The following is a 22,518-nucleotide window of genomic DNA, read 5'->3' on the forward strand; positions in this document are numbered from 1 at the left end:
TCATCACATTTTACGTTGTATGTAATGAACGAGATATACTGTTCTCAAGAGAAAAAAAAATTAAAAAGTAGATGCCATGGGTAAGACAGTTTCTTATATTTTATGAAATATCCACCTCGTAGAAATAATTTTTTTGTAGTTCCAGATTTGGCAAACTTTGCTGAATCAATACAACTTCACCGACGGTTATAAAGAGCTGTATGGAGGACCACATGTTAATGGAACAACCAAGACAATTACTACATCCCAGACATTATTTGTGTTTCTTTTTTTTTTGTCATAGCGAAGCTACATCGGGCTATCTGCTGTGTTCACCGAGGGAGTGGAACCCCTGATTTTAGCGTTGTAAATTCGCAGACTTACCGCTGTCCAAGCGTGGGACTTTTAAATAGTAAACCTATAAGTTTTTGAACTTCTCACGTTAATATTGTTTCACTGCCCGTGTTGGGGTTTTAGTTTTTGAATTTCGCGCAAAGCTACTCGAGGTCTATCTGCGCTAGCCGTCCCTAATTTAGCAGTGTAAGACTGGAGGGAAGGTAGCTAATCATCACCAGCCACCGCCAACTCTTTTACCAACGAATAGTGGGATTGACCGTCACACATTATAACGCCCCTACGCCAGAAAGGGAGAGCATGTTTGATGCGGCCGGAATTCGAACCCGCGACCTTCAGATTACGAGTCGAACGCCAGGTTTGTTTTGTCGTTGTTGAGTAGGGAAGGGTTATCTGCGTTGTTTCTACTATGGGTATCGAAACCTGATTTTTAGCGTTACAAGTTTCCAAAACTGCTCACTAAACTGTTGAGGTGTGACCCCACAGACATCCTACTTTGTGGCTTAGCGCTGGAAAGAGGAGCAAACTTTCCAGATAAAACTGCCTCCGATTTGGTCAAAATCATATACATGAAATACCGTTACGACGGTCATTTTTTAACTGGCACACCTTTGTGAAATTAACACATTTTCCTCGTTAATTTGTCCATTTACTTAAAATATATATTCATATTATGTGCATACAGTACTGTTATTAGTACCAATGAAAATCAATTTCAACAAGTAAATATTTCCCTCTGTTACGAGAGGGCGACACATATCTGTTAAGTTTCCCAAGTTCTCAGGTAAATGCGCATTCCATCAATATGCTATATATGATTTTAAATCATAATCAAATATTTATTACTGCAAAACGCCTTCACATTTATTGCTCAAATACAGAAACCAGTGTGTACCCTCTTTTTTTCCTCATCACTTTTTAAACATTATGAGGCTTAGGATTTAATAATCTGTTTTTCACTAAGCTATTGCTGTAGTGTGAGGTAATTATTTGCTACGTAAGCCAACAAAAAATAAAATAATCGGTACCTGCGCAGTGAGAGTAAGATTGGAAAGATCTGGTGTTCAAAGTGGTCATAAAGTGAATCGTGATATTTTGAACAGTCTGTACAGCGAATTGTGTAAGGAAATACTGTGCTGCAGGGCTACTATCAAGAAGCACGATCTACACGTGGCAATACTGACGATAACAATGCAGTGAAGCACAACAATCGTTTTAATATAACATACTCTATTTTGTGTACGTGAGGGACCACAGAAAATGCATTCCACTAGTTTCTGGAAATGGCCTAGAATACCTGTATAATATTGCCTCTATCTTTATCCAAAGTCTGTTCAAGCAGCAGCCCACATCTCGTGTTGTTCACACGATGGTATACACAGAGCGCATTCCCAATACTGCAGCCATTATGATGGCGGAGTTCCATTGTCATAAAGTTAACGAGTTCCACGTGACATTCTTATGAAAAGAGTAAGTTGTCAAACTCAAACTAACGTGGCAGGGGTTTAGTTTAGAGAGAGAGAAATCAGAAGAGTAAGTTGTCCATTACATCCTGTGCTTATATACAAACATAAGCACCCTTTAATGATAAAAATCAATACATTAAACTTTCATGACCCATTAATCACTACATACTGCTCAAAATACGTATATAATAATCATGTGTTTATAAACAGTGTTGCACAAAAGTTAACAGTAGACTACGACAAGAGAAGACTGTTTTTGATTTAAATATGATTCCACAATTTAGAGGAAAACAAATCAAAGTTGTGCTTAAGTGATAAAAGATGACAGAGGACTAGAAACCAACACCTTATTTACGTATGACAAATGATATAAAATAAAGTGCTATTTGTACACAGATTTAAATACACAATAAGTTATAACATGCAAATAAAATAAAACTCTCACATTCAACCCTTTACTCTTTATTCATGATACAGAACTCTGCCATTTGTAAACTAGACTAATATATTTTCATGATACAGAACTCTGCCATTTGTAAACTAGACTAATATATTTTTAAAGCAATATTTAATATGCAAGAATTGCATTGGTTCTCCTTTTAATTGCATGAACTGCAATAGATCTTCATAATTGATAAAAAAAAAATGGATAAATTGGATTTTAAATCAAAATAAAAAGAGGTAAATAAGTTTATCACAGATGGTACAAGTGTTCTAGGAAGCTGGACTGACGTTAGGGATGTTTATATACAACTTACTATTTCTCAGCTTCACCTAGGTTACTGCATGCACATATAACCAACACAGGCCAATTAACTTAGTGTATATATATTCAATGGAGAGAATACCAAATGAACTTCAGGGAAAAACAGAGTTACATACAGTTGTCTTATTACACATTAAACTACAGCAGTGGTTTGGATGACATCACAATCATTATAAACACTGAAATGATGTTTTTTGAGAGGGAAACTTTCTTAAAGGTTTCCTTGGCTATCGTACATTATGTATTCTAATGACTAAACTAATAAAATCAGATACAAAACAACAGAGAAGTGCAAATACAATTTATTAAAATTATTTGGTGTCTTAATATTTTGTTGCTGAATACTGAAATCACACATTTCTCCATTTAAGGAAAAGGCATACAAACCATCAATCTAACAGTTGTAAAACAGAGCAACACTGAAATGTTCACTTGTAACAAAACTACATTTTTCTTGTTACATCCCTTGCAGTGTATAGAATTCTCCAACAAAAAATTTAATTATTTTACTATTGTAAATGGTTTGAGATTTCAAACTTAAAACAAACAAGTTGTTTTACTTCAAAAACACTTCCTGAAATAATAACTGAAATTATTTTTTTAACACTAGCCAATTCTCAATGGTAAGCAAATTACAAAACAGCACAACTACACCGGAAATTCTCGGTACTTCTAAAACTTATCACATAAACTAACTCAACACGTATGAAGGATTTTCCTTTCACTTCTAACTGCTTAAAATGACATCACTGAGACCTTAAAAGGTATGCTGTTCCATTTGTTACTTGCATCATAATTTTAAAGTAAAACAAAATATACTGACAGTTTATCTAATACCTGCAAAAAAGCTTCATTCAAGCTGAAACCCACAAGAGTGTAGGTTCTGACAGTCACTCCACTTACGCATTTGGTTACTAAATATTTATATCATTTTTAACCTTCAACATTCTATGGTTATGTATTACAGATCTCTCTTTATATATATCTACTATGTGAAGAATTTATATCTTTTATTTAAAAAAAACACACTTAAGTTTAGTATATTATTACAAACAAAATTATAAATAAAAATCTCATAAATATACAATTCTCCAACTGTACAAAACTGAGAAGGAATGATAAAGGAACTCAACTTCAGTAGCTTCATGATGATAAAAGGATATCCTTCACAATAAAATACCATCGTCTTACCAAAATCCTCATTCCTAGCACCATAATATTAGTTTGTAATACAAATTTTATTCTGGGGTAATGAACTGGGTTAAAAATAAGGAAACTTATGAATTTATATATATATATTTTTTAGTTTCTTTTTAAAAGCTATCACCAAGAAAAAACAACAACAAAATGAGTATCAGGATATTCAGCACAACAAAAGAATAGGAGAATGGCTGAGGAACTGGTGTACGTAACACGTCTGAATTATTTTAATAAAAAAGCAAACTGAAGGTATAATCACTAGAAGAGGTTAACAAGTTAAAAATAAAATATACTAGTTAAAAAAAATTACAAACCGTCGTAAAGTTAAGAAAAGGAACCTAAACAACTTATTTTTGTCAGACATGAAGTTAACGTACGATTCACCAGAAAAAGTTGTTAAGCCTTATGACTGTATGAAAACGTGTTATGAAAGTGTTAGACGATGCAATGTCAAAGGCTAAATCTGAATGCTACTAAGGATGTCATCAACAGTTGTCAGCTGAAACGTGATCAGTTAACTCTTGATTCCTACAATAATCCACATGTAATGCAGTTTGTTTTAGGTATATTCATTGATCAACTTACCTGTTTAGAAGAGTTAGATTAGAAGTTCTGCAAACTACACCCTTATTCGTGTTTTTTCTTTTTTTAATGGAATCATTGATAAAAAGAGAAGTAAGCTACATCAATAAAAAGAATAGACTTCAGCTACATCTGACATTAAGCTAACACTTTAAGTACTGTAAATTTTTAAATACTGAACACAAGTTTTCTTTACAAACGTAATGCTATGAAATGTTAATAGTTCGTGCCATTCTGAATGTCCTCATCACATATTTACTACTTGAAAAGGTGAGAACAGTTATACATAAAACAGTTCTGCAGTATGCCTCGTACTATGAGGTAAAGCATTTAGACATACAGTGCTCATGTCAATATATCTAAATAACATAACAGTACACAGATTATATGACAAAATGACATGTTCATATAATTTCAGTATCTAAAATAAAAATATAGTTAACCCAAAAATGAATTATTTCTTTACATGTTATTACTTTATGAGAGATTGATTAATTATATACACATAAATATACAATTAATATCAGCAACTGATTAATGTAATTACTTTCAAATTAGTCATTCTCAACTGACAAGATGATGAAAAAAATTACAGTTAAAATGAGTAATTCATGCCAAAATAAAAGTACGTCATTTTTAACAGTAAACAATCCTGTAAATTCTGTGAGGAACAAAAACAACCCTTAGTTTTGTGTCACTAATTACATATCTACGCTGTTATTACTAAAGTAGTTTTTGTATATCTAGTTTCATGAAGTTATGGTAAATACTTTTGCTTTTTCACTTGGATTTAATATACGTTTATAATTAACAAACATTTAATAATGTCCTAAGGCAGTTAAAAGAAGTGACTAATATGATTTATTTCCAGGTAGAAAGAAAAGAAGTTAGTAATATACTCTGTTTCACCTAAATTTGAAGTTATCAAGTTCCAGGTAAAGAGAAGTCACCAATACAGTTTGTTTCACCTAAATTTGAAATCAATCAACATGTAACAAAGTCGTAGGTAAAGAGAAGTCACCAACACAGTTTGTTTCACCTAAATTTGAATCAATCAACATGTAACAAAGTTGTAGGTAAAGAGAAGTCACTAATACAGTTTGTTTCACCTAAATTTGAAACCAATCAACATGTAACAAAGTTGTAGGTAAAGAGAAGTCACTAATACAGTTTGTTTCACCTAAATTTGAAGCCAATCAACATGTAACAAAGTTGTAGGTAAAGAGAAGTCACTAATACAGTTTGTTTCACCTAAATTTGAAGCCAATCAACATGTAACAAAGTTGTAGGTAAAGAGAAGTCACCAATACAGTTTGTTTCACCTAAATTTGAAATCAATCAACATCTAACAAAGTTGCAGGTAAAGAGAAGTCACTAATACAGTTTGTTTCACCTAAATTTGAAGCCAATCAACATGTAACAAAGTTGCAGGTAAAGAGAAGTCACTAATACAGTTTGTTTCACCTAAATTTGAAGCCAATCAACATGTAACAAAGTTGTAGGTAAAGAGAAGTCACTAATACAGTTTGTTTCACCTAAATTTGAAGCCAATCAACATGTAACAAAGTTGTAGGTAAAGAGAAGTCACTAATACAGTTTGTTTCACCTAAATTTGAAGCCAATCAACATGTAACAAAGTTGCAGGTAAAGAGAAGTCACTAATACAGTTTGTTTCACCTAAATTTGAAGCCAATCAACATGTAACAAAGTTGTAGGTAAAGAGAAGTCACTAATACAGTTTGTTTCACCTAAATTTGAAGCCAATCAACATGTAACAAAGTTGCAGGTAAAGAGAAGTCACTAATACAGTTTGTTTCACCTAAATTTGAAGCCAATCAACATGTAACAAAGTTGTAGGTAAAGAGAAGTCACTAATACAGTTTGTTTCACCTAAATTTGAAGCCAATCAACATGTAACAAAGTTGCAGGTAAAGAGAAGTCACTAATACAGTTTGTTTCACCTAAATTTGAAGCCAATCAACATGTAACAAAGTTGTAGGTAAAGAGAAGTCACTAATACAGTTTGTTTCACCTAAATTTGAAGCCAATCAACATGTAACAAAGTTGCAGGTAAAGAGAAGTCACTAATACAGTTTGTTTCACCTAAATTTGAAGCCAATCAACATGTAACAAAGTTGTAGGTAAAGAGAAGTCACTAATACAGTTTGTTTCACCTAAATTTGAAGCCAATCAACATGTAACAAAGTTGTAGGTAAAGAGAAGTCACTAATACAGTTTGTTTCACCTAAATTTGAAGCCAATCAACATCTAATAAAGTTGCAGGTAAAGAGAAGTCACTAATACAGTTTGTTTCACCTAAATTTGAAATCAATCAACATCTAATAAAGTTGCAGGTAAAGAGAAGTCACTAATACAGTTTGTTTCACCTAAATTTGAAGCCAATCAACATCTAATAAAGTTGCAGGTAAAGAGAAGTCACTAATACAGTTTGTTTCACCTAAATTTGAAGCCAATCAACATGTAACAAAGTTGCAGGTAAAGAGAAGTCACTAATACAGTTTGTTTCACCTAAATTTGAAATCAATCAACATCTAATAAAGTTGCAGGTAAAGAGAAGTCACTAATACAGTTTGTTTCACCTAAATTTGAAATCAATCAACATCTAATAAAGTTGCAGGTAAAGAGAAGTCACTAATACAGTTTGTTTCACCTAAATTTGAAGCCAATCAACATGTAACAAAGTTGTAGGTAAAGAGAAGTCACTAATACAGTTTGTTTCACCTAAATTTGAAGCCAATCAACATCTAATAAAGTTGCAGGTAAAGAGAAGTCACTAATACAGTTTGTTTCACCTAAATTTGAAGCCAATCAACATGTAACAAAGTTGCAGGTAAAGAGAAGTCACTAATACAGTTTGTTTCACCTAAATTTGAAGCCAATCAACATGTAACAAAGTTGCAGGTAAAGAGAAGTCACTAATACAGTTTGTTTCACCTAAATTTGAAATCAATCAACATGTAATAAAGTTGTAGGTAAAGAGAAGTCACTAATACAGTTTGTTTCACCTAAATTTGAAGCCAATCAACATGTAAGAAAGTTGGAGGTAAAGAGAAGTCACTAATACAGTTTGTTTCACCTAAATTTGAAATCAATCAACATCTAATAAAGTTGCAGGTAAAGAGAAGTCACTAATACAGTTTGTTTCACCTAAATTTGAAATCAATCAACATCTAATAAAGTTGCAGGTAAAGAGAAGTCACTAATACAGTTTGTTTCACCTAAATTTGAGGCCAATCAACATGTAACAAAGTTGCAGGTAAAGAGAAGTCACTAATACAGTTTGTTTCACCTAAATTTGAAATCAATCAACATCTAATAAAGTTGCAGGTAAAGAGAAGTCACTAATACAGTTTGTTTCACCTAAATTTGAAGCCAATCAACATCTAATAAAGTTGCAGGTAAAGAGAAGTCACTAATACAGTTTGTTTCACCTAAATTTGAAGCCAATCAACATCTAATAAAGTTGCAGGTAAAGAGAAGCCACTAATACAGTTTGTTTCACCTAAATTTGAAATCAATCAACATGTAAGAAAGTTGCAGGTAAAGAGAAGTCACTAACACAGTTTATTTCATGCAATAAAGCAGGAATATCAGAAGGGAAGTTTGTACATTTGTTACTATTGAACATGTATACATAATTTATCTTCAAATAACAATAATCGACATTACACACTTACATTTCCAATTATCAACAAATGATACTCTTTCATTAACAAGCAACAAAACAAATTCATCGAATTTCGGTAGAACTATAGCTATTTGTCATGGAACACGAACCTTCCTAATTTACTGAAGTTGGAATTTTGACCTTTTAAACCTTATGTCATGGAACATGAACCTTCCTAATTTACTGAAGTTGGAATTTTGACCTTTTAAAGCTTAAAACATTTTGCACATAATTTTCTGAAATATTGAAGAGACAGAAAATTTCATAAATCTATAAAGATTAATTAAAAGGTTTGTATATATTCCCTGATATTTGTTTCTAAAAACCAATAACAAAGTCATTTTTGAAACATTATTTGAAGAAACTCTTGAGGAATATAATTTAAATAAAACAGTCACATAATTGTGACTTTTGATTCCTCAAACTCTAGAGTGCTAGTATTACCAAACCAATACTTGCCATAATTTTATAAGAAGACAGCAATGAAAGTAAGTTGAGACAATAAAAAATACATTCAGGCAAATCCACAACACACAGTTCAGTTTCTGTACTGGCTGAGAGCTCTTGTGACCACAATCACTACTTTCACCGAGGTGACTAACCGGAAACTTGCCTGTCTTGTAGAATTCTTTCAACATGACTTCTTTCTCCTCCCAACGTTCAAACAACCAGTTCCTGAGGTCTTCTTCATTATTACTTGGAATATCATCTACTGGAAATTTTCTATAATGTATATAGGTTACACAAGGGGGTCTGCTACCAATACATATGGTTGGCAAACTTAGAGGTTGTCCACCATCTGGGTACCCAACTGTTACATCAATCACCCACTTTAATGGTTCAGGCTTTTTAACTGAAACAAAATAGATAAGGAATGTTATGCACTTGTAAATGAAGCATCAGTGTGGTAGTTTCATTGAAGCTCTTTCTCTGCAGATTTAAATACAGATCAGATCTGCTACCAACTTGAAGTCCTATAAGTAAATCATGAGTTACCACTATCATCTAAGGTACTTGTTCTATAAATTTACAATGAAATGAAGTCATACATGTGTGGTATCCTCAAGTGAAAATGATTTCTGTAAAGAGTATTAGATGGGTCTGTTTTACAATGGGTGGATCAGCTAAATAAGTTACAAATTAATACTGAAATTAACTAAATGAGTTTAGGCAAACAAATTAATACAATAGACATGGTATTTAATAAGTGATGAAAACAATATTCCTTAAATGAACAAACAATTACAGTGTCCATACTTCCATTAAGGAAATGGATGGTTGCTTTCAACTAGGCTTGTGTACTGCTCAACTGGTTCTTAACTGGAGATGTTTTCCCATCATAAAACTCACTTAAGATCCTGCAAAGCAGTATTGAAATCTTAATGTTTCTTACTTGACAGAAAATGTCAGATTTACCTATGGGGACTAACATCACATGACTAATTATATCCATTCATCATAGGGAAGCTGTAAGATTTAGATATCATCTGCTCTGTGAACAAAGGACACTACTGACTGTTGTCTTCATTCTTGCACAACATGTAGTATGACAACAATAATCCCATTGCGTAGAACAGGTATTATCTATAGAGGACAACAAATGACAGCACGACAACAATAATCCCATTGCTTAGAACAGGTATTATCTATAGAGGACAACAAACGACAGCAAGACAACAATAATCCCATTGCGTAGAACAGGTATTACACGACAACAATAATCCCATTGTGTAGAACAGGTATTATCTATAGAGGGACAACAAGCGACAGCCACGACAACAATAATCCCATTGCGTAGAACAGGTATTATCTATAGAGGACAACAAACGACAGCACGACAACAATAATCCCATTGTGTAGAACAGGTATTATCTATAGAGGACAACAAACGACAGCACGACAACAATAATCCCATTGTGTAGAACAGGTATTATCTATAGAGGACAACAAACGACAAAAGGCAGCTAAAACAAAGTCAACTTAATGATATTTTTTTACTACATGTTATGTGACAGACTCAGAAAATATTTAAAATTTTAAAACTTTCTACATTAGAATAACAATGTAGAAAATGGTAAGCCTACATACCACTAAAGCTAGGTGGATCAATGGAAGTTTCTAACTGATTACTCGCTGGACTCATTAATAAATCACACTCGGCTTTTTGTATGTTCTCATGAGAAGACCTTAAAAAAGAAATATACTGTTCTTTTAAGATGGTGAATAACAAGCAGCTTATACTGGTAAAAATTGGCTTGAGGTATTTATGGTTAATAATCATAGATTGTTATAAACATTAAGTGACCTGTGTTACGTTCCAGTGCCCCCCTAGCCCCACTTCTCACCATAGAGGGACCCTTTGTTTTAGTCCCAGCAGTTAGGTTCTAGGTGGTAAGAATTTTTCATGGGAACTGGTTGATTTTTTTTTTTGGGGGAATTTATGTCAGAGAGACATGGGAAATGTGTTCAGATTCTTACCTGCCCTTCAATATAGAAAGGTATTTTAGTGGAGACAATGAAATAGATGACCTTGAAACCCTATTTTTAAAAGCTAGCAAGTAAAACTGAGAACAGCAGGCAGGAAAACCACTCTGCTGCTGATGTTTAACATGATACTACATAAAATACAATCACCACCACCAACCGCCAACTCTTGGGCTACTCTTTTACCAACAAATAGTGGAATTGACCATCACATTATAACATCCCCATGGCTGAAAGGGTGAGCACGTTTGGTGTGATGGGGATTCAAACCCGCAACCCTCGGATTACAAGTCAAGTGCCTTAACCGCCTGGCTATGTCAGGCTGTGAGAGAAGATTGTTGGTGACCGGCTTCAGCCAAAATTCTAGGAAATCAAGGGCACCATCAAAAATCTTCAGATAAAGAAGACAAGAGAGGAAGGGAGACCATTCCTTAACACAACAAAGGAACCAGGTCAGAAGAGAAAGGACACAGGAAGTAGAATGGACCACTGGACTTATCCAGAGTCCTCAGAAACATCAGGAGGAACAGGGAGAGTTGAAAGCTATGGGAGTTAGAGAACAAACTGCACATAACTATGAAATGAGGTTTTGAAAGTCAGGGGAAGATTGAGAATATTCTTCAGAAGGTAACATTCCCAAAGCAAAATCTGTAGGTAGAAAAAAGTACTTGAAAGAAGAGGAAGTCAATGTAAAGGACAGAAGCTAAGGGTCCTCACTGCATAATACATTCCACCATATTATAAGCAATGACTACCATATCTTCTATGTGTAAAGAATTTCCAGCAGAAATGTTGGTGATTTGTTCTTTGTGAAAATATTCTTCCCTGACAACAGTACAAGTAATGTTTACATTAAACTGTGAACTCATAAGGAGTATAATTAAATTAACCAAGTTAAAAAGTTGCAAATCTCAACAAATTCTGAACATGTAAGTGCAAAATAGTGCCAAGGAAAATTGCTTTGGCAGAACATGTGAACCAGTAATGGAAAAAAAACAAAACAAAAAACTATTCTGTTTTGAAATAATGAAATATGACTTTTGTCAAAGCTACTTTGTAGACTTTAACACAGATCATACCCACTACAAATTTAAAGTTGTATGTGGAAATTGAACCCAAATGCACATTTTTTGAAAGTATTTTGCAAATAACAGAAGCACAGATCACACATATAACATTCTTGAAAGCGTATTTGAGTTAGTAAATATACTAGTCACATAAAAGTTAATTCAGCATGGTTTACTCAAGATTTAATGGCATATAAATTAAAATAGAAACTGAACCTTTTTATATCTTGCTGAATACGAGAAGTTCTTTAAAAATGACTAATGCTTTAGTTATGTTTATAACAGGACTGTGCTATTAAAATTTCACAAAATGAATATTTCTCAAAACTAGAAACAAATTTAAAAGACCCCTTATGAGTTAGAAGGGAACATATTTGTAAGAAACAACAACTATTGAATCAGATTTATTCTTTATTTCAACTGAAATTTTTAAACATTTTTATTGGCTAAAAAGAAGGCATTTCCTGCACTCTTTTCATGTTGGGGGTGCAAAAAGTGATTTGAAGTGATAAGGTGACTGAAATCTGTCAGAACATTACGAATGTAATAGCAAAGCACAAGAACTTTCAAGTTTCCCAGTTACATGCAGAGGCATTAAGAAACTGTTTAGAACCACCTTGGTAGATACTATGCAGGAAGTAAAATACAGTATTATGTCTGCAGCTACTTTACTTCTGCTTATCCTACTGCTGACTACAGTGATATTTCGACCTTCCCTACCGAATTATAGGTGAAATTGTCTACATCTCAATTGAAAACCAAATATAGAAAGTTGATAGCAAAAGCATGAAAGGTTGGGAACTGCTTAAGTGATGATGTTGGGAATGTGGCTTTGTTGATGTATACTGAATTTATTCCCAACAAGTAGACCTTAGTACTGACTAGTACAGAGACTTGAGGATGTAGTATTTCACTTAAAAATTTATTAATTAACAAATGAAAACTTGTTTTGAATAGATATGTCCAAAGCCATCCTCTCTGGAAGTTTATGGTAAACATAAACTTACTTATGTTAATATATCACTATAATTTAATCTGACAAATTCAGACACTGCTACACTCAAAAGCTATTAAATAATATGACAGATTATTCTCACAGCTGAACTAATACCATACCTTGTTCATTATTCAAATGATCTACAATGATGCCATTCCCAATATTTTCTTTTTGTAATACATTCAGAATCACCTTCAATGCACCAATTCTAGGTAACGTAACATGACTGAGAAAAGGATAGCCGTGCTCTCTTCCATACCTACAGCGAAGAGAAATATATTAAGAGTGGTATACCCGAGATGACATGCAGTTTGAACATTAAATGATTTTTTGTAATTATATAAAACAATACAAAGTGCACAGACCTAGACTTGAGAATACTCCTGCTGTATATAACTTTGGTTCGAGATACTTAGTTTTGAAAACTGACATGCCAAGAAATGCACAATATACAATATCACATTAATCACTTGTCTACATCAGCAGATGTTGGTGGAAAATATTACATCATGCTGGACATGTTAGCATTGTGGCAATGGTGGTTTGTTTTGAATTTTGTATAAAGCTAAATGAGGGCTAGCTGTCCCTAATTTAGCTAGTCATCACCACCCACTATCAATTCTTAGGCTACTCTTTTACCAACAAATAGTGAGATTGACTGTGACACTATAATGCCTCCACTGCTGAAAGGGGGAGCATGTTTGGTGTGACAGGGATTTGAAGCCACAACACTTAGATTACAAGTTGAGCACCCTATCCACCTGGCCATTCTGGGCCAGACAAGGATGGAAGGTTAACGAGTGGAGGATCCAGAACAAATGTGAAGGAGGCAGTCTCTACTGGGGGTTCCATTGTTAGTGTGTACAAAAAATATATAAATTGCATATTAGCCCTAATGCATATCATGATATTGTTCAGCAATGGAGTAGCTTATTCCATGTGTAAACTAACTTACTTAATTGTAGGAAAGATTTGACTGTAGTTCTTTTTACTAGCCTTGGAATCTGCATGCTTGTCTGTTTGACCAAAACTAAATTTTCCATTTAATAATCTTTTTATTCCATAATGACTATTCCACCATTGGTACCATGCAACACCATCCCGAGGTCATGGTTCAAGACCTTGCAATATCTACATACAAAGAGCACTGAACAACAGAACAATATTTTACTTGTTTTGTAAAATGATACTGTTTGAATAATTCATTCAATATCAATTGCTAGAATGCTTAGGTGTCCAATATTTTGCCATAGAAATCCAACAGAAACACAACTGAAACTATTGAAACCTGTATGTTGGGTTTTGATAAAAAATAACAAATGTCTTTTTTTTTATAAGAAAAACAAGCACATAAGCGAAATCACCCTCAAAAAAGGACGCACCATCTTTGGAAGGTGGAGGTCAGACTCGTATAACATTAGTGAAGGGGGCAACTGCCCTAGTCTCCCCCATCCCAAGTCACAATTCGGGTTAACTATACACTAATCACTCTTTAATACTCTAAGAAATAAATATATGAATGCTGGTGAAAAAGATTCCATCATGTCAGTCACATTGTGGGGGAGGCATACAGTCAGGTCTTTATTTACAGAAGCTCTGTTTACACTTATGTTAGTGCATTCAAGTCAGTTGTGAAATTTTTTAGCTGACCTACATAGCTGATTAACTTTGACTGCTATTATACAATAAATAAACGTTTATTACTTGAATTTTAAAAACATTACTACTCCATCTATATTGCATTCCTAGAAGTTCTCAATTCTTTAAAAAACATGTAATTACAACCTAGCTGTTGAAACTTTTAACAAAATGTGTTTCTTTACAAGTTGCTACTATTCATTTTTCTTACTTTTGGCTGCTTTCTAATCTCTTCCTGAGAAATCCTCCCTCTGGAAAGAGTATAATCCACCTTCGGTCTCGTTGTAAGTAAACATTGATTAAATGGGATCTTAAATTTTCTAACTGTGCCTCACGTCCACTCTTCCCCTGAATGGTGTTAGAAAAATTACAAATGTTTGATGTTATTATGAAAGGAGAAACTTCACATCACATTATATACGTGGTTTTCTTCACTTTTTGAGAGAAGTGTTACTTTATTCAATAAATATGTACAGCATCATGTCTAGAAGTTGAATCAATATATTTAAACATAAAAAAAAAATATTAACTGTCAAATTCATTATTCAATCTCAGTTGTTCAGGCTGAGCCACTCATCTAAAAATGCTGACCAGAGTAGGCAACCAATGAGCAGCACTTGTTGTCCTCTTGAGCAAATGGCTATCACTGTATCCACTGTGCTTATAGCTGAAAATGTCTATGTTCAGCAGCACATTACGACTCTAACCTTGGATCACAAGGTTACAGCACAGCTTTGCATGTTAACAATTAGGCCACACCTGGCTTGAATGTTATTTATGAAAGACAGAAAACAAACATTTTCACAAAAAAACAAACATATGATTCTAAAAACATTATCAACAGTTATTTGCAAACTCTCTCTTTGCTAACCTGAAGATGACCCGGGAAGGTCGAAATGTCGTTCTCTGGTTTATTAGTAAAAGTGTTAATACTCATACCAGCTGTTCAGGAGTGTATGACTTACAACCGCAGTAATTTTAAATACAGCTATGCATTTTGCAGCAAAACAATTAAATTTTAATATTAAAATAATGTAAGGATGATCTGTGTATAGCTGTATCATCACTCTGTTCTTTTTTACATTCTCTTTGGCACTACCATCCCTACATCATTTTACATAACAAAATGTATTTATTATTTGTGGTTGTAAGAAACTTAATCCAGTACAAAAACGTTTACAAATGAGAACAACAAAATTGACTTTGTGTATTATCCATATATATATAGGCATTTCTTTTTAATAGCCTGAAAACAAAAATGTTCTCACAACTTTATATGCCATAAAAAGTCATAAATCATAACCTGGGTTATAAAGAAGTCTCCGTGTATCATGGACACCACACCAAAGTTTGTGTAGCGAAAGAGACGATCCATCACCCAGGTGACATTTTGCAGAACTTCACCTTTATTCTGAAACACGGCCATTAACAACGGAACATCAGCTGTAGACTGGTGGTTCATCAGGACCAAAGATCGGTGATTGACACAGCTACTTATATCTTCCCCTACCTCTTGTACTGACAAACAAAAATTATACACTTTACACTGGACAACTTAGTAGTTGTGAAGATGTTTTATACTGTTCATTAGTTGAATTGACTACAAATGAACTGTTAGTGACTTCACTTATTTAACAAAAAATACTTTTATACATTCAAAACCTATTGCTGCATTTCTGAAGAGGAGATCCAACAAAACATGGTGAAGCTCCCTTCTGAGTTTGGTTTCTAAAGTAGTTTGTTCAAAGACAACACTACCTTACTAGACAATAAAGTATAATACATATTTTAACAAATTTCTAATGACTGTTATTTTTTACAGTAGTTTTTGAATGTGTGGTCCAATGAGAAAATTTACATACAACCAAAATCACTTACATACTACAACTGGTAAATACATATGAAAACACAAACTTTTCTGCTAATGCAGGATTTTAGGTACAATGTACAAGTATTTTACATTGCCTGGATACATAACTGTAGCCACAAATACAAAACCAGATACCTCTTAAAAGACTGAATAAAGATCCATTTGATATTCCTCAATTCAAGTATTATTAAAAAAATAATTCTTAGCTTAGTTCATGGAATTTTTAACAAGAAAAAGCAAAATAATGTTTTTGACAGTGAACGATATCTAAGAACAATGAGAACAGCTTACTGTAGTACTTGGCTGACCAACTCCAAGCAGCAACCATGTACAGAAGCCACTTAAACAATATCCCTTCAATTTTCCAATAGATCACTGGCTTGAGATGATACAAGGGCCTCAACAGCACTAGCGTCCATATTATGTACGTGGGAATGCAGTAGAGATTGTTGACGAGGACAAAAATGAACCGACAAGTACATTTCAGAATGTGTAAGGCACGAGACCAGTCCATGAGCTTGAAACAGTCTGTAAGAAAGCACCATTATGTACAACATATGTAAACCTACTACTAGACAGAAACACATTATAAATAATGATCTCTTTGATGAAAGAATAAATTTACACAACATGTAATTCTGTAGGAATTTCTACTTTGTTTATTTAACTCTTCTTTCATGTATGTGTTTGTTTTCAAATATCAGTATGGACTTTATAAATCAACTGTTCAAAGATACAACCGACGCAAGATGTTGAAGGCTTAAGTCCTACTGTTTTAAACTAAAAACAAGATGTTGAAGGCTTAAGTCCTACTGTTTTAAACTAAAAACAAGATGTTGAAGGCTTAAGTCCTACTGTTTTAAACTAAAAACAAGATGTTGAAGGCTTAAGTCCTACTGTTTTAAACTAAAAACGCATCTCTTTTTTCCAATCATGAAAACAAGTGTGACACAGTGAAATGAAACTGATGCATCATATTACGATATAGAAATCTGATGTTGTGAGCTGTGGCATTCAGAGAATTATGGGAACTCAAAGAATACTCTAAAATCATTATTTTTCATTCATAAACAAGGAAGTAGCTGAGTATTAAACAGAGGTTTATTCTGAAACACAGAGAAAGCAAACAAACCTTATTCTTTGTATTAGATATTCACGGTGCTCTATAAAACTTGATAATGTAAGCCAGTACGGGCAATGTTTGTCAGAGTAAGACACTTAGAAACAAGGTGACTAAACACCAAACTAACTCCCAGCTATGTTAAAAACAAATGGATATTGAACCTTAAAACAATCAACTGCACATCAAGTGCCAGCTACTACTAGTAATGTTTTATCTCAAGCTAATACAAATAAATGTAATCTGAGCAGACTGATTAGAGAATTAAAAACATGATTTATAAAAAAAAGACTTTTCTATCAAGGTTGAAGTTTATATTTCACAGATTACACCACATAAATGAACAAATATGTAATAATTTCACATTGAATGATAAACAATCAAATACATCCAATATGTATATATTATTTATAGAGTATCTAGTTCAAAAGACATGAACTATATTCCTTGTCATAGAAATGGAAATACAATCACCAAGTGTACACTGTATGAGTGTCAAAACATTAATAGAAAGAAGAAAAACAAACCAGTTACATACATCATTACAGACCAGGTGAGCCACTCTTTGTACAACAAACTTGAGAAGTTTATTTTTAAAAGATTAGATCTCAATAGCTTTCCTAAACAAACATTTGCACATAAAAGTAGATAAACATGAATGTATTTTATCAACACTTGAAGAAAAATCTTCCCCGAAAGTAACAGTAGTTAATTCTGGATAAGGATTTTCAACATAATATAAAGGTATGGGCAAAGATAAAAATAGAGTATGATGGTCAGAAACAACCACTTGACTGCTTTAATCTAGCCTTTAGACATTTTCATTTTATAAAAAAAGCACAAAAGAAAAACAACCATTTTAAAATAAATATATGTTCTAAGTTAATGGGCTACAAACTGATGCTTCATCTTATTTCTTCATTAAAGCTGTTTTGAAATTTCCAACAGTGTCAAAATCACCATTGTTTCCAACAAGAGTTCTTCATACATCAGATATTTGGTAAAAAATAAATACATTATTTGATCAGTTATTTTTGACCTAAGTTATTTATTTCTATGATACCATTTTGCATGTTAATTTTAGCTTATAGGCCTGACTCAAGAATAAAACTAAGCATTTTTAAAATATGACTACTGAAATTTCACTCTGATGCTTTGTTACTTGGTCACTTCCCTCAGCTTACAATGATTGGTCTCTTACAAAATTAAATAGCATATCATTTATTTAAGAGTAAGCTTATAAGTCAGTGTTAATTGATAGATGGAAGGTACAGTGTAGACATACATCAGTTGTGTAACCAATAATTTGAATAATGTGTCCCACATAACATTCAAAATGCAAGAAAGAAAAATAAGTTAATAGACATTAACATAATGTTATTGTCACTAACACAGAATGATTACAATGTCAAGTTTCACTTCTCTGAACTTCAAAGTCCATGGCATCTTCTGACATAATGCCTTTCCTGTAAGAAATGGTCCGAAACAGACTTTGCATTCACCTTTGCCCCAGTTCTAAGTTTGGGTGAATATTTCATCTCTCTCCATGAAAGCCTTCATGTTATCTTTCTGTTTACCAAATTTATGCAGCTAGGGTTAGCTGGTCCTGACACCATTGTCCTTCTTTCTATTGGGTGAGCCTGGTGATTTCAAGTTGTGCTTTTATTCTCTCTATTTCTAGTCTCTCCTCTCTTGCATTTTCTTTCCCTCTCTGTGCTCTTAGTTTCTCTTTATCTCTCCTTCTTCTTTCAGTCTCTTGTTCTCTTATCTGCCTACTCTCTATTTATCGTTATTTAAGAAACTGTCGTAGTTCAGTGTCTTTCAATACAAGTAGCTCGGCCTCTTTTTATCCATTTATCAAAATCTGTTGACATGATTGTAATTTCTCCCCTATTTCTGCCCTCACTACAGTTGTGGACGTAAGTAGGCCTAATTTATTCCCACTGTCGTCCACATCTTCTTCCACCCCAGTTTACTGCTGTTTAAACCTGGTTGGCTGGCAAAATGTCAGGGCTTTAAATATGAGTGTGTTGGACAAGGATTCTTCTACAATAGGTGTCTGTGACTTGCTGACAATAAAACCAAACAATAAACAGATGGCACACAATCCACTAGCTTTAAAATGATATATATACAAAACAAGTCAAATACCCAATTATGTTAGCAAAAAAAAATACCAAAGAGTTGAGCAACATAACATCCATAATATTAGTAAAGCTCAGACAACAAAGAAACTGCAAATGCAATGTACAACTCATAGAATTATTTACAGACATTTGTCACAAAAAACATCTTTAAAACAATTAATCTTCAACACTCATGATAAGAAACAATAATCAAATATTAAGTCACAATATAAACCAAATAATAACACACTAAACAGTCTTGTATATCCAATATCCATAATGTTACCCTCACTATCACAGAATGATTACAGTACATAATGTTACTGTCACTATCACATAATGATTACAGTACATAATGTTTCTGTCACTATCACATAATGATTACAGTACATAATGTTTCTGTCACTACACAGAATGATTACAGTACATAATGTTACTGTCACTATCATAGAATGATTACAGTACATAATGTTACTGTCACTATCATAGAATGATTACAGTACATAATGTTTCTGTCACTACACAGAATGATTACAGTACATAATGTTTCTGTCACTAACACAGAATGATTACAGTACATAATGTTACTGTCACTATCATAGAATGATTACAGTACATAATGTTACTGTCACTATCACATAATGATTACAGTACATAATGTTTCTGTCACTATCACATAATGATTACAGTACATAATGTTACTGTCACTATCACAATGATTACAGCACATAATGTTACTGTCACTATCACAATGATTACAGCACATAATGTTACTGTCACTACACAGAATGATTACAGTACATAATGTTACTGTCACTATCACATAATGATTACAGTACATAATGTTTCTGTCACTACACAGAATGATTACAGCACATAATGTTACTGTCACTATCACAATGATTACAGCACATAATGTTACTGTCACTACACAGAATGATTACAGTACATAATGTTACTGTCATTAACATAGAATAATTACAGTACATAATGTTACTGTCACTATAACAGAATAATTACAGTACATAATGTTACTGTCACTATAACAGAATGATTACAGTACATAATGTTACTGTCACTATCATAGAATGATTACAGTACATAATGTTTCTGTCACTATCACATAATGATTACAGTACATAATGTTTCTGTCACTACACAGAATGATTACAGCACATAATGTTACTGTCACTATCACAATGATTACAGCACATAATGTTACTGTCACTACACAGAATGATTACAGTACATAATGTTACTGTCATTAACACAGAATAATTACAGTACATAATGTTACTGTCACTATAACAGAATAATTACAGTACATAATGTTACTGTCACTATAACAGAATGATTACAGTACATAATGTTACTGTCACTATCATAGAATGATTACAGTACATAATGTTTCTGTCACTATCACATAATGATTACAGTACATAATGTTTCTGTCACTATCACATAATGATTACAGTACATAATGTTACTGTCACTATCACAATGATTACAGCACATAATGTTACTGTCACTATCACAGAATGATTACAGTACATAATGTTACTGTCACTACACAGAATGATTACAGTACATAATGTTACTGTCACTACACAGAATGATTACAGTACATAATGTTACTGTCACTATCACATAATGATTACAGTATATAATGTTTCTGTCACTATCACATAATGATTACAGTACATAATGTTTCTGTCACTATCACATAATGATTACAGTACATAATGTTTCTGTCACTATCACATAATGATTACAGTACATAATGTTTCTGTCACTACACAGAATGATTACAGTACATAATGTTACTGTCACTATCACAATGATTACAGCACATAATGTTACTGTCACTACACAGAATGATTACAGTACATAATGTTACTGTCACTATAACAGAATGATTACAGTACATAATGTTACTGTCACTATAACAGAATGATTACAGTACATCATGTTTCTGTCACTACACAGAATGATTACAGTACATAATGTTACTATCACTATCACAATGATTACAGCACATAATGTTACTGTCACTATCACAGAATGATTACAGTACATAATGTTACTGTCACTATCACAATGATTACAGCACATAATGTTACTGTCACTATCACATAATGATTACAGTACATAATGTTTCTGTCACTACACAGAATGATTACAGCACATAATGTTACTGTCACTATCACAATGATTACAGCACATAATGTTACTGTCACTAACACAGAATAATTACAGTATATAATGTTACTGTCACTATAACAGAATAATTACAGTACATAATGTTACTGTCACTATAACAGAATGATTACAGTACATAATGTTACTGTCACTATAACAGAATGATTACAGTACATAATGTTTCTGTCACTACACAGAATGATTACAGTACATAATGTTACTGTCACTATCATAGAATGATTACAGTACATAATGTTTCTGTCACTATCACATAATGATTACAGTACATAATGTTTCTGTCACTACACAGAATGATTACAGTACATAATGTTACTGTCACTATCACAATGATTACAGCACATAATGTTACTGTCACTATCACAGAATGATTACAGCACATAATGTTACTGTCACTACACAGAATGATTACAGTACATAATGTTACTGTCACTATCACATAATGATTACAGTACATAATGTTTCTGTCACTATCACATAATGATTACAGTACATAATGTTTCTGTCACTACACAGAATGATTACAGTACATAATGTTACTGTCACTATCACAATGATTACAGCACATAATGTTACTGTCACTATCACAATGATTACAGCACATAATGTTACTGTCACTATCACAATGATTACAGCACATAATGTTACTGTCACTACACAGAATGATTACAGTACATAATGTTACTGTCACTATAACAGAATGATTACAGTACATAATGTTACTGTCACTATAACAGAATGATTACAGTACATCATGTTTCTGTCACTACACAGAATGATTACAGTACATAATGTTACTATCACTATCACAATGATTACAGCACATAATGTTACTGTCACTATCACAGAATGATTACAGTACATAATGTTACTGTCACTACACAGAATGATTACAGTACATAATGTTACTGTCACTATCACAATGATTACAGCACATAATGTTACTGTCACTATCACAATGATT

General features: G+C 32.9%; 1 protein-coding gene across 6 annotated transcripts in view; it reads right to left on the bottom strand.

The window, feature by feature from the left end:
- Positions 1-2,850: 2,850 nt before the first annotated feature.
- LOC143226707 (acyl-CoA:lysophosphatidylglycerol acyltransferase 1-like) overlaps positions 2,851-22,518 on the bottom strand; it is a 30,602-nt gene continuing 10,934 nt past the window's right edge. For 2 of the 6 annotated variants that reach the window (XM_076458049.1, XM_076458054.1), the window contains exons 2-6: positions 16,383-16,619; positions 15,525-15,739; positions 14,433-14,569; positions 12,703-12,842; positions 2,851-8,888 (exon numbers count right to left, since the gene is read on the bottom strand). In XM_076458049.1, the coding sequence (XP_076314164.1) occupies positions 8,476-8,888; positions 12,703-12,842; positions 14,433-14,569; positions 15,525-15,739; positions 16,383-16,605 (1,128 nt within the window). In that variant the 5' untranslated portion in view covers positions 16,606-16,619 and the 3' untranslated portion in view covers positions 2,851-8,475. Of the gene's footprint in view, positions 8,889-12,702; positions 12,843-14,432; positions 14,570-15,524; positions 15,740-16,382; positions 16,620-17,223; positions 17,429-18,602; positions 18,673-18,713; positions 19,281-22,518 lie in introns of those variants that run through there. The other 4 variants (XM_076458052.1, XM_076458048.1, XM_076458053.1 and 1 more) reach the window with 4 other exon arrangements.

This window comes from Tachypleus tridentatus, chromosome 9 (genome assembly GCF_004210375.1).
Source record: "Tachypleus tridentatus isolate NWPU-2018 chromosome 9, ASM421037v1, whole genome shotgun sequence".
Lineage (NCBI taxonomy): Eukaryota > Metazoa > Arthropoda > Merostomata > Xiphosura > Limulidae > Tachypleus > Tachypleus tridentatus.